The 12,358-nt window shown below is 38.9% G+C and overlaps 2 protein-coding genes and 1 non-coding gene across 5 annotated transcripts; 2 read left to right on the top strand and 1 right to left on the bottom strand.

Moving 5' to 3' along the window:
- The first annotated feature begins 751 nt into the window (after positions 1 to 751).
- Positions 752 to 911, top strand: LOC137947119 (U1 spliceosomal RNA). Its single transcript, XR_011111168.1, has one exon. It is a non-coding gene; the product is annotated as a U1 spliceosomal RNA (small nuclear RNA).
- Positions 912 to 1,713: 802 nt separating this feature from the next.
- Positions 1,714 to 3,969, top strand: LOC137946887 (glutathione hydrolase 3-like). The gene is made up of 4 exons (XM_068793172.1): positions 1,714 to 2,924; positions 3,042 to 3,306; positions 3,408 to 3,545; positions 3,647 to 3,969. Exons 1-4 carry the CDS (start codon positions 1,714 to 1,716, stop codon positions 3,893 to 3,895), a joined length of 1,863 nt encoding a protein of 620 aa, XP_068649273.1. The 3' UTR covers positions 3,896 to 3,969.
- Positions 3,970 to 4,373: 404 nt separating this feature from the next.
- Positions 4,374 to 12,048, bottom strand: LOC137945902 (S-adenosylmethionine carrier 1, chloroplastic/mitochondrial-like). Of its 3 annotated transcripts, none has more exons than XM_068791978.1 (13): positions 11,954 to 12,048; positions 11,669 to 11,743; positions 11,066 to 11,173; positions 10,751 to 10,833; positions 9,930 to 10,006; positions 9,531 to 9,621; positions 7,885 to 7,938; positions 7,713 to 7,808; positions 7,425 to 7,514; positions 6,926 to 6,977; positions 6,727 to 6,788; positions 6,049 to 6,129; positions 4,374 to 5,125 (listed from the first exon to the last, which is right to left on the bottom strand). In XM_068791978.1, the coding sequence occupies exons 2-13, from the start codon at positions 11,721 to 11,723 to the stop codon at positions 4,994 to 4,996; spliced, it is 981 nt and encodes a 326-aa protein (XP_068648079.1). In that variant the 5' UTR covers positions 11,724 to 11,743; positions 11,954 to 12,048; the 3' UTR covers positions 4,374 to 4,993. The 3 variants fall into 3 exon arrangements, with proteins under 3 accessions (XP_068648079.1, XP_068648081.1, XP_068648080.1); XM_068791980.1 differs by having other exon boundaries at positions 11,669 to 11,737; XM_068791979.1 differs by having other exon boundaries at positions 4,375 to 5,125; positions 11,669 to 11,801.
- Positions 12,049 to 12,358: the final 310 nt, after the last annotated feature.

Raw genomic sequence — 12,358 nt, 5'->3', positions numbered from 1 at the left:
AATAAAAAATAAAATAAGTATACTAATTAATTAAAAATCTTATTCTTACCTATTTAAAAATTATTATTATCAATTTAAATTATTTATAAATCAAAAAAATATTTATCGTTACACTTTTTACTACCTTATATTTAGAATAATAAAAAAATACAATAATTAATTAAAAATCTTACTCTTACCTATTTAATATAATATAAATTAATCTATTAATTAATTAAAAAATTTACTCTTACGTATTTAACACCTTTTTCTTGATTGCATGTCTCAACAACTTCTTAAAGTGGATTAAAGTCACATCAAATTGGTGTTAATATTTTTTATTTTCCCATAATATAAAATATTTATAATTTCAATTTAGAGATGATTATAAGTAAAAAAAATATTTTTTGGTTTTTATTCTGACAATTACAAGATCCTATGAGGTTCCCAATAATATAAATAAAAACGTTACAATTTTCTTCTTATTCTCTCTAGTTTATTAAAAATATAATATTATTTTAAATCGGTATTTCATTCCAAACCTTTAAAGAAATAAAAATGGTTCTTTAAGTGAACATAATTTTCAAATTAAATTGACTTGATATTTATTGTTGTTTAAATACTTATTTTAGATAAATTTATTTAACCGCAATGAGTTTAATTTGAACAACGTTGTATAGTTTAATATGTTTTAGTCCCACATCGGGAAAGGACGAGGAGAATGAGCAGAAAGAGAGGACTATAAATACAGAGGGAAGGGGCAGTTGCAATCATACTTACCTGGGCGGGGTCGGTGGGTGATCAATACGGCCCATGGCCTAAGCTTGTGGCCTCCATTGCACTTGGAGGTGCATCGGTTTAGCATCTCCCCAAGTGGGAGAGTGCACGTCATAATTTGTGGGAGCGGGGGTACGCGTACGCGCGGCCCCTGTCAATTTCAAATGTTCCAAAATTTTGTAATCTTAATCATCGAACCGCTGTTTGCTATAAAACCCAACCACCGCAGATTGGAACAAAGAGATAATATTTTGACTACCATATGATAATTAAACATAATAATTATATTTAATTAACAAAAATCTTAAAAAATAACCCTGTTAAATCGGTTTATAAAATTTGGGTGAGTTCAAACGAGGCGAGAAAAAACTAAACAAAATAAGAAAAGTGACAAGGGCTTACATAGGTAATGACGTGTCGTTTAACTCACTGATAGCTGACATGGCATGATGACACGTTATGTGTTACTATTGACTGTATACGTGTATTGTTTATAAGTTAAAGTTAGGTATTTTCTTAAATAAGTTTAAAAGTTCTTCAGTTATCTAATTATGTTTAAAAAATTGAGTAAAAACATAAAAGTTTGTATTTTCTGATGTCATTCTTCTCCATTTCTGCCTGCACATTTTTCACGTTCGTCTGTTCCTTTAAAAAACTGTATCCGGGATTTGCTGCAGTTGCATTATTAGTCCAGTTATCTTCTTAGACTGTCAAACAAGCCGCGCTCTCGTTTCGATCTATATCACCTCTCCGTTACATCCATCCCACACGGTAAATCCCGTTTCGCGGAAGATCACTTCTCCATTATTTTATAAGGTTCCTAGGCTTTATAAGGCCTCCTATGGACTAGGAGAAATCAGTTCAATCTTTAGTGACTCACCCTCCCAGAGCTTACGCAACTTACTGCTTCTCTATCTCCGCCTCCATCTGTTTCCTTGACCTCCCTTCTTAGATTCCATGGCTCAAGTCAATCTCAAAGACCCTCTCTTGGGGTCTCACAGAACAGATAGGAAGATTGGTTTCAAGGTGCTGATTGCAGCTTTGACGGCATTCACAGTTCTAGCTGCAGCACTCGCCCTGTGCTACGGTTACTACAACGATGGTTTCGACTCGGAGGGAAGGGATGGACTACCCAGTTGGGAGAAAATCAAAAGAAAAGACCGGAATGTGGCAGAGTCGGAGGTGGGTGTCGTGGCGGCTGATGACAGCAGGTGCTCCAGCATTGGGGTGTCCGTGCTTAAGGAAGGGGGTCACGCAGTGGATGCTGCAGTGGCGACCGCGCTTTGCCTTGGTGTGGTGAACTCCATGTCTAGTGGGATCGGAGGCGGTGGATTTATGGTGCTCCGAGACGGCCAAACCGGTCGATCGCAGGCCTTCAACTTCAGAGAGACGGCGCCTTCGGCCGCAACGCTGGACATTTACGAGCGGAACCCCCAAGCTAAGCGCAAGGGTCCGCTCTCCCTGGGTGTCCCCGGTGAGATAGCAGGCCTCCACGTAGCTTGGCTCCAGCAAGGTCGAATCCCTTGGCGTTCCCTCTTCCAACCCTCCATAAAGCTCGCCAGAGACGGCTTCGTCGTCGCTCCTTGTCTGGCGGGCGTTCTCAAGACATCCCAGAAAGCAGTCATGGCCGACCCTGGGTTACGCCGAGTGTTTGCACCCGATGGCAAGCCGCTCGTAGCAGGTGATGTCTGTTACAACCCCAAGTTGGCTGACACCTTAGAGATGGTGGCAGAGCAAGGCCCCGGCGCATTCTACAACGGTACAGTGGGAGAGCAGTTGGTAAGCGACGTGCGAGCGGCAGGCGGGATCATAACCATGGATGACCTGAGGCAGTACAAGGTGGAAGTGACGGAGGCCATGAGAGTGGATGCCATGGGCTACACCATTCTGGGCATGCCCCCTCCTTCCGCCGGAACCGTCGGATTATCTCTGGTACTGAAGATTTTGGAGAGTTATGGTTCTGTAGATGCGGTAAAGGGTCCTCTCGGCCTTCATCGCCTCATCGAATCTCTCAAGCACATGCTCGCCGTTCGCATGGACCTCGGAGATCCTAACTTCGTCAACGTCACCCACACCGTGTCGAAGATGCTTTCTTCCTCTTTTGCGCAGCAAATTCACCAAGCGATTGTCGACAACACAACTTTCGCTTCAGGATACTATCGAGCCAAGTAAGGAACAGAATTCTCAACAGAATGACCATGGCATTCTTTTCTTCTACTCCATTACCGTGTGACTCAAAATAATCTGATGATCGAGTGTTTTAATTTCTTCTTCTCTTGGTGCAGATGGAGTCAGCTAAGAGACCACGGAACGAGCCATTTCAGCATTGTGGATGCTAATCGAAATGCCCTGTCGATGACGACTACAGTGAATTACTACTTTGGGGCCGAGATGCTTTCACCTTCCACGGGGATTCTGCTCAACAATGAGATGGATGATTTCTCAATTCCTGCTGCAAAAACCATCGACGGTCTTCCTCCACCTCCGTCCAATTTCATTCAACCCAACAAGAGACCCTTGTCATCTATGACTCCCATTATCATTCTCAAGGTATAAATATATATTATACATTCAAGAAATCACGAGTTCCGTTCATGGTTAATTAATTAATACAGTTTTGGGTATATAAAGGTGTGAATTATGGGTTTCAGGGCGATCAATTGGCCGGGGTTCTTGGTGGTAGTGGCGGTCTTTTCATCACTCCAGCAGTGATTCAAGTATTTCTCAACCATTTTGTATTGGGGATGGAACCTCTTGATGCTGTCCTGCGACCAAGAGTCTACCATATGGTATGTTTCTTCATATTGATTTTAAGCTAATTCCCTCTTCTCATCTACTCGTCTTCGTTCGCTAAACTTTATATATTTTCTGCAATATATGGATGATGCAGCTGACGCCCAACCTGGTATTTTACGAGAACATCACCGCCATTGACGGGGATCACATAGAGCTCCAGCAAGAGTCCGAGCTGTTCTTGAAGCAACGGGGCCACATTCTGAGTCCTCTACCAAGAGGGGCCAGTTGCCAACTAGTCGTGCATGATCTGAGAAACGCAGCCAAAAAGACAAACCAGGCAAACCAGGGATTACTCACTGCAGTTAGCGACCCCAGAAAGAATGGAAGACCAGCAGCCATCTAACATCTTCAAGATTTAAAGAAACATAGCAACAGTAATTATACTTATATGGATCGGCCGCAATGCGCAGTTGCATTCTTTTTTCTGAGCTATAGAGCTTATAAGAAAAGTCTTGTATATTTTTCTTGCCCATGAATTATGGTCTTAGAAGTTGTAAAATTTTGCTGAAATTTTTTAGACTTACTCCTTCCAATGAGAATGGCTCGTTGAATTAAAATCGAAGGACTTGTGTTGAAAATGACTTTAGGTTTCATCAACCGCGGAATTCGTAGGAAAATTAAAGAACAATAATTAGCTGACCTCTTAAAGTTGAATTAGCTGAGTCAGATCAGACATCGAGTCCAACCCGCCCACTCCCAAATCCAGGTTCAGTAGTAAACCCAATTGAGTGATTCCTCGTCTCTGTAACTGTTCTACCTTCATCTCATAGAACATAAAATTTCAGAGTTAAAGAACGTAGGATTGGAGTTCCTACGTTCTTATCCTACAAGGGAGTGTAAAGGAAGATAGCCTCTATAGCAAGTCAACAGCATTCCACCAGTTCCCACTTCAGTGTATGGATGCTGTAATCTGAAAGTCATCCAGCTATAGAATTGAACCCAGAAACAGACTAATAAGACCAGCTGGCTAGGATTGCAATGCTACCACGATATACTTACGCGGTGCTCATGAAGAATATGCTAATCAGGCCTCTTTTCTTTGTCCCATTTTAGTTCACTTTGTGTGGTTACTTGTAACACGTTTCTCTGATACACATTTGCAATCTCTGAACAAATGTCACGTTGGCTTTACATTTGTCTGCTTAACACATGATCTAAGTAGAGATGAATGTACTGGCTTCCAAGGTCTACTTTTAGTTGTCTTTGGTCGATTCATCCTCCGAGATGAGTGGTCGATATGTTGTCTGCAATGTCCTCTCGAGTTCATCAATGAATGGATTGTAGTGGTAAGAAGTGGTTGTGCTGGTAGATGAGATCCTAGAAATAATACCCATAGTACAGATACTCTTTTATTTTTTCCATCAGAACGGAACTAATAGAATAGATGAGGAATAATGGACTAAAGGAGAAATTATTTAATAATCTACTGAGAAAGGCAGGATCACTCATGTTTGGACTTATGCAAGTCTTGGGTTACAGGACGCCGCTCCTCAAGAAACTGTTTTGTCCTCTCCAAGACACCAAAAAATATTGAACCTCCAATTCCAATCCATAGAACTCTCGGCCCTATTCCCTGTCAGAAAATTAAAGAACCCTGTTAAATGCGTGGATTGCTCCTCATTTTATTGATAGCTAAAGATGTTATTCTATTTTCAAAAGATGAAATTAGCTGTAAAGAAAGATTTGCAGAATTTAACAAGTTAAATGCGAGGCCTGCTCCTCCTTTTATTCATAGCTAAAGATTTTATTCTATTCTCCAAAGATGAAATTAGCTGTAAAGAAAAATTTTAAGAATCTAACAAGCAAAGCTCAACAATGAGGAAAGATTACAGCATTATCAAAACATCAGCCTTAGCTGAAGACAAGAGTATTCTGTAATCTAAGAGCAAAATTTGGACCCAATGTGCAATTCCTGGACCTCATGAATATAAAAAGTCATAAGCAGCGGACTTTCTCACAGTTGTAGAGATGAAATCACTCAGGGTAGGTGTTTCCACCTAAATACACGAACTCCAAAATAATTAGATGATTAGCTTATAGTGAATGTTTTATCATTTATGCATTACTACCTGTTTCTCGCTTTTCCATTAACTATTTCCACTTCTCATTTATCCAAATTCTCAATTGCAAAGGTAGCTAGGAACTGTTGTAACAACAAACAAACAGAGAAATTTGGGGAATTTAAGAGCAAAACATAACCTAAACACTCTATACTAATGCTACTAGATCACCAAAAGATGAACCTTGGCTGCAAGGAGTGTAATCTGTGACCTAGGAGCAGAACTCATGTAGGACAGCATGCACGAGGGTGAAGCCATTCAAAAAGAAACATGTTATGATTAACTCTTTCAAAGTGGAAACTAGAGTGTAAATAAAATAACTGTTCTAACTAAAAGAAAGTCTCCAATACTATTGGATAATTAGCTCATATAGAATGTCTACTAGACTATACAACGCTACTCAGCACTAAAAGAGCAGAGAACATGAGAGAGAAACCTTCAAGAGAGCATTAGGTCCTTCTTCTCTGACAACAGTTTGAACACAATCAAAGATCCCTTTATACTGATCTGCTGGGCCCTGTAAAACAGACCATGGTGAATGAATCAGCTCAGCAACAACTTCAAAAGAAAGTAAGGCACCATTAGAGCACATTAGAGCCCTTAAAAAGAATTACAGGACATCTGTTCCTGTAAGGAAATGACCTTCTCACATTACTAATGGCTTCTCATTCCTTAGGAAGTGATTTCTACATATGAAATGGTACTTGGAAGTAGAATTTATTTTTCAAACAAAAATACCCAAAGAGGAGAGGCAGATACTCATCCTAGGGTTCTCTTAAAATTTTTTTTTTTTTTGTCTCTCCACCTTCACCTTCATTGGATTGATGGATACACACTGCTGAGAGTCTCCATCCATGTTCCTCTCGGTCAAGTAAAAAAGAAAACACCTAAGAAGAGGAAGATCCTCTTCTTACCTCCTTTGCAAGAGTTGGAGTTGCTCATCAGAGGGGGAAGAAAACCCATTAATGTCAGAGATAAAGAAGTGAGAAAACCCATTAATGGGGAATGCGAATGGAGGAGAAGTAGACTTTAAATAAAGGTCAAGGGTTATTTGGAGAGACACTAATAAAGCCCTAACTAGATAAGCCGAAGCAAGAAACTACAGAGAGAGTACCTGAGTCATTAGCCTTGTTTTAACCACATCAAGCGGAGTTGTAATTGCACCAGTTATCGCACCTTCAAAAATACATTACATATGTAAATTAACAAAATACAATTCATAGTTTGAACATCTAGCACCTCCAGAAAAAGTTTAATCAAACAAGATTCTAGAAGCAAAGATATAAACCATCAACAGGAATGGGTTACCCTACCAGCGATGGCACCAATTATAGCATTCTCAGGATCATTCAAATCTCTTTGTGCCTGAAGAGAAAACCAAGCATAATAAAAAAAATTCGTCAAGCAGTTGAACAACTAGATGTCTTGTACAAAGTAGTGAATAAAGATTAAGGCATTTAACCTAAACCTAAAAATCCTTTAAAAAATTATACTAATTAAAAAAATTGTGAGGAATGCAAATAATGAACTCTATTCCTAAAAATAATAAATTATATTCCATAACAAACTGTACAAAATAATAATTGGAAAATATACATACTTTAGACAGACATTTGTACAACCTGATCAAGATAAATCTTTCTTTTTTCATCTGTCATCAGTTACTTTTAAGGTTTGTGTCCTTTTTACACCATTCCCCAAGAGTTCCCATGGGAAACCTAGAAAAATACAGATATCTCCAACCCAGTACTTAAACCCCATTGCTTATGAAATAAACTGATGTCTCTTCTTATAAGACAAATATGTGCTTACCGCAAGCTTGTATCCTAATCGAAGTTGCTCATAAAGACAGAACTGGATGGCATCAAATGGCAAGTCTCGCAATAAAAAGGACCGATACCCCTAAGCTCCAAGAAGATAGAAAACGAGAGTGAACAGCAGGTACAACAGTAAGTCACAAGATATAATACCTAATAGCTATTATGTTATATCCAAGACATTACTCAAATGAAGAAACCTATAGAATAGTAAAAAAGAGATAAAAACAATGAGTTCTCTGATAATTTAACTGTAAAATAGGTTCACGTAGATAACACACACCGCATAAAGACCTTTAAAACCCTCTTTAGCAACAATAAGACGAACAGCATTTGGGGCAGAACTGAACTGCCCGGTCTGCATTCTTTGCTTCACAACCTGTAATGTAGACCTGCAGATGAATATAGTGATCTCATGGGAAAGCAATAAGTTTTCAGAATTATAGTTTTCTGACCTCTGTAGGGACCCGAACGAGAGAGGAAGCAGCACCTCCAATGGCACCTGCTGTCTGCAGGAAAAATCCGTTTCAGCCAAAAACACGAGTGACGTCCATCTAAAACTAAACAAAAAACACTTAAAAGTGCTGCGACTCAACTACTCCAGACTTGATAAACAGATTACTTCTCAAATAAAATAATGAGAAAGGCCCTCGTTGGGTTATCAAGTTGCATATTTCTCCATGGAGCAGGAGTTAAAACTGATCTTCATAGGCAACTGAAGTAACAGAAAGGAGGGTATGTCCGTTACTACATGGCCTCTTGCTGGTAAAAAAATGTGCTTTTATCTTTTTTTTATTTTGTTAATTGAAACAAAAAAATACTTTTTTCTCTCTTTGATGCAATACTTAGGACATGATGAGACAGCTGCACCACAATAGAAAAGTACTAAATAGCTAATAGCTGCAGTATGCTCTTCTTGGTAAAATTCTCATCATTGATAATCTCAGACATCGGGGCAATTCTGTCCTAAATGCATTCTGTGACTTTTGTGATGTTGCAGAAGAAGTGTTGACCACATCCTCCTCCATTGCCCCTTTGCTTGGTGCATTTAGGCTCACTTCATTAGTAGGATTGGTCTCTCCTTTTAGACCCTGAGCAATCTGTGTATCCTTGCCAATTCAGCAAGTGGGCAAGTCTCCCAAAATATGGGAAATGCTTGTTCTCAGCAATACTTACTCATGTTCCTTGGGGACTATGGCTTGAGCAAAACAAGCGTCGTTTTCAGCATTCTAGAGCCATGGACGATGAAGTCATTTGTAGAATTACCGATTCCATTGTGGTCTGGTTGAGTATCCGTGGTGAATTTAGAAGTTTATTAGCCTCCCCCCTTGGTGACAATTGGCGCCTTATTGCCCAGTTGTCTATCCCACGACCCACTCTCAGCAAGAATGGACCCCTCCCCTGGTGTTATTCAACTTAATTTTGATGACAATCTTTGGGGTGGTGCTCAGGGCCAGCTGGTATCAGGGGGATGTTTAGAGACCAAAATGAGTAGGTCCAAATCACCTATTCGAGGCCCATTGACAGAGCGGATGCAACCACAGCTAAGCTTCTGGCGGTTAAAATCTAGGCTTTCTATCTTCTCTAACTTCAATGTCTGATGTCGGTCTCAGTGTCTCTAGGTTGAAGGTGACTCAAAAGTGGTTATTGGCTGGGTCTCCTCCTTCTCGGCTCCCCTGTGCCGTCACTGACAGACCCTTCAGGAGATTTTTGGATTTTTCTGTAAATTTTTATATTTCCTGGTTTCATGTTCCTAGGTCAGCCCATTATACGGCTGACCACTTTGCTAGGCAAGAGACCTCGCACCAATCTCTCATTGTAAATGGATCCTGTCTGCCTTCTTTATAGCTCTGTTTTGCCTTGGCTTTTGCCTTAATACAATCGCATCCTTTCCAAAAAAAAATAGAAAAGTACTAAACAAGTAGATAGAAACAAGTCCATGGTAATAATCAGAAAATGTGATAAGAAGTGTGATAAGTGGAATCATTTTTCATTCAACATCCCTAAGACAGAGAATAGAAAAATCATATAACCAATTGCATGAACCCATGATAGATAAACAGTAATGACCTTATGACCTGAAGCAATATGTTCAACTTACCAAATGTGCAAGAGCACTAAGATTCTCTGGAAACATCTTTAACAGCTTTTGCTTTGTAGGTTCATATATGCCAACAAATATGGCAGATGCCCTTTATTAGATAAGAAAAACAATAGTCAACTAAAAAGGAATCCAGGATAACAGAATGCTCCAAAATAAAGCTAATAGAATCTTACGAGGCTGAAAAGGCAAAGTACTTGTACAAAATATTCAATCCAGACCAGAACATTATGACAAATTCTAAAGGTTAGGGTAGAACTAGTATATGATTTAACAATATAATGGTATTCACAACACAAGGTGAAGTCATATATGCAACTTGGTAAAACAAACAGAAGTTAGATACGAGTCTTTCTGATCAGGAAACCCATGTTTAAGAGGTGAGCTTTAGGTACTCACGGTAGAACTCCTGCAAGGTTTCCACCCAGTCCAGAATACAAGCCATTCAATAGTATTTTTCCTCCACCACGAGCAGCCTATTTTAATTAAGAAAATTCATAAAATGTAATTGAACAGATTAGTGATAAAGAACATTTATCTCAGTATATGTTAAATCAAATACTATTTATGCATACATAGAAAGAAACAGAGAAACAATGTTCGTAAACATGACCTAGCCGACAAGGATGGAAAGATATGGCTTTATAAGTAACCAGTAAAGTAAGACACCTCATGATTTTCTGTTTCTTCATAACAGCGATAATCTCAATGGGTAATACCATAATGTATCAGTTTCTCTTTTCTTCCCTTTCAAAATATTTATAATTTTTTTACAACCATAAAGCCAACAGACAAATGTTCTACACCATTATCAACTCCTGAGACAGCCCTCCTCCTTTATGTGGGCACTGGACAAGTGTAAAACCTTCAACCTAACCCTTTAGCCTAGCACGAAACCTGGGAATATGCTTTATGCATCAGCCTTAACACAAAAGGTTAAATCCAATTACTGTAGAAACAACATTAAAAAAAATTAAAATCCAATTACTGTAAACCCAAGTTGTTTGTTTTAAATAATTTTGGCTGCATACAAGGTAAAAACTCGTGAGCAATGACAATTTTGCTACTTTTTTCACTTTGTGTTTTTTTAGACATTGATATGGCGTAACTAATAGTGGAACAAGTAGGATTTCGACCCAAAAAAAACAGATTTTTTTTTTTGAAATAGTAAATAAAAAAAAAAAACAGGAATTTTAAGAATACTAAAGTGATAAACCTGCCTGCAACCGAGTCTTTATTGTGTCTATGGGATAGAGAGCCATTTCAGCCACAACACCTGCAGCACCACCAGCTACAACACCCTCTGCAGATCCAAAACAATGTCCGTTAAAGATGAAACACAGATCTTTTAATAAATCACATACAAGATGGTTCATACTGTACCTATTTGCAGCTAGAGTGAATAGATGAGTTCCAGAAGTACTGATAACCAGCAAAACAATTCTAATTGTAGGCTTGACATAGAAAACTACAATGTTTCACGATATTGCATCAGGTATATCTCTTTTTAAAAAATGCAGCTCTTGAAGACATACCACATAAAACACGGAAGAAATCAAATGGCTTCTCCTCTTGGACAGTGACCGATGCAAAAGGCTTTGCTGTCCTTGTTCCATGGTTATGATGTTCGATTCTGAATGCTTCTGCAAAATGGGCTCAATTACTAAAATAAGAGAACGGGTGAGAATAAGAAGAACCTTAAATAGGATAATCAAAATATACGAAGTAAAACAGGTGCAATCATAGACAAATAAATCAATATCATGAACCAAAGTGTGCAAATAACCCAAGTATATGAATCTGAATCATAAAAATAGGATTTTTTAAACTGTCTACAGGTTCTGCTAGAGAGTAAGAAGAAGAGAAGGACGTAGGATCAGAACGAGACAGCAATACCTAGATTTTGACATTTCTAAACTCTATCCAAGAGTGTCATTGCTCGAAAATTATGCTCCTTCGTAATTCTCAAAGTACAACACCACAACATAATACGGCATTTATCATCCAACAAGGAAAATTCTCACTTTACATAAAATGCAGACTTGGTCAACATTGAAGATGTCTTTTAAATTGTAGTAAGCAGAATTGGGGGCGATAAATCACAAATTTAGTCCTGGCATTGTATCGAAAGAATGTACCTGATGACGTTGGTAGAGAAGTGTTGCCATCCACCGCAATGATTGGATGACCCATGGAGGTCCGACAATCTTCAGCTAAGAAAAACAGAAAATTAGTCACCTCCTCGTACGGAATGGGAAATTCTTGTATGTCCTAATGACATAAAACCCACATCAGTACTTGAGGGAGTTACAGAATGAAGTGCTGCTTATAAACGACTGGTAGAAGACCAGGCCAGGAAGACGATAACTCATGACGCGCAAACGAAAAGAAAATCGTAGAGGAAGCAGAGATAAAATTTACACCTTGCGAGTCGCAAAGCCTGAGATGCAGAGAGCAAGTTTTCAGTGGGAGAGGACAGAATGTCCGGTCGAAGATTTTAGAGTTGGGCTTGGGTAAGAACGAGGGTTTAAGGCATACTGGGTCAAGAGTATGTTTCGGTGCTCCTAGCGCTTCGTAATGATTCCTCCACCATAGACATCTTTGGTACTTGGAGAAGAGTTGGGGCTTACATATCAAAACGTCTAAAACATTACCAACTTGAGAATACAATTAACCAACATGTATTCAATTATTCATTCTCAAATTGCAAAACACACTACATATGGGTGAAACATGCATTCCATACTTTTTTAGATATGATCCAGGATTATCCGTCCACCCCTGGTCCACTTGGGTTAGATACTTGGTTTTCTGTATTCAGACTTGGT

This window comes from Aristolochia californica, unplaced genomic scaffold, assembly GCF_029961685.1.
Source record: "Aristolochia californica isolate CCGP_79_NKW_82.1479 unplaced genomic scaffold, dmAriCali1.0.hap1 SCAF_12, whole genome shotgun sequence".
Lineage (NCBI taxonomy): Eukaryota > Viridiplantae > Streptophyta > Magnoliopsida > Piperales > Aristolochiaceae > Aristolochia > Aristolochia californica.
Note: the sequence above shows the minus strand (reverse complement) of the source record. Positions and strands in the feature narration are given on the sequence as shown.

What these genes read in the sequence shown, in the direction of transcription:
- LOC137946887 (XM_068793172.1), top strand. Translation starts at nt 1,714, where the DNA reads ATGGCTCAAGTCAATCTCAAAGACCCTCTCTTGGGGTCTCACAGAACA. An exon ending in CTCCCATTATCATTCTCAAG is followed by an intron (nt 3,307 to 3,407) that starts GTATAAATATAT and finishes TATGGGTTTCAG; the next exon opens with GGCGATCAATTGGCCGGGGT. An exon ending in GACCAAGAGTCTACCATATG is followed by an intron (nt 3,546 to 3,646) that starts GTATGTTTCTTC and finishes TGGATGATGCAG; the next exon opens with CTGACGCCCAACCTGGTATT.
- LOC137945902 (XM_068791978.1), bottom strand. Translation starts at nt 11,723, where the DNA reads ATGGGTCATCCAATCATTGCGGTGGATGGCAACACTTCTCTACCAACG. An exon ending in TTCTCTACCAACGTCATCAG is followed by an intron (nt 11,174 to 11,668) that starts GTACATTCTTTC and finishes CCCATTTTGCAG; the next exon opens with AAGCATTCAGAATCGAACAT. An exon ending in TTTCTTCCGTGTTTTATGTG is followed by an intron (nt 10,834 to 11,065) that starts GTATGTCTTCAA and finishes TTGGATCTGCAG; the next exon opens with AGGGTGTTGTAGCTGGTGGT.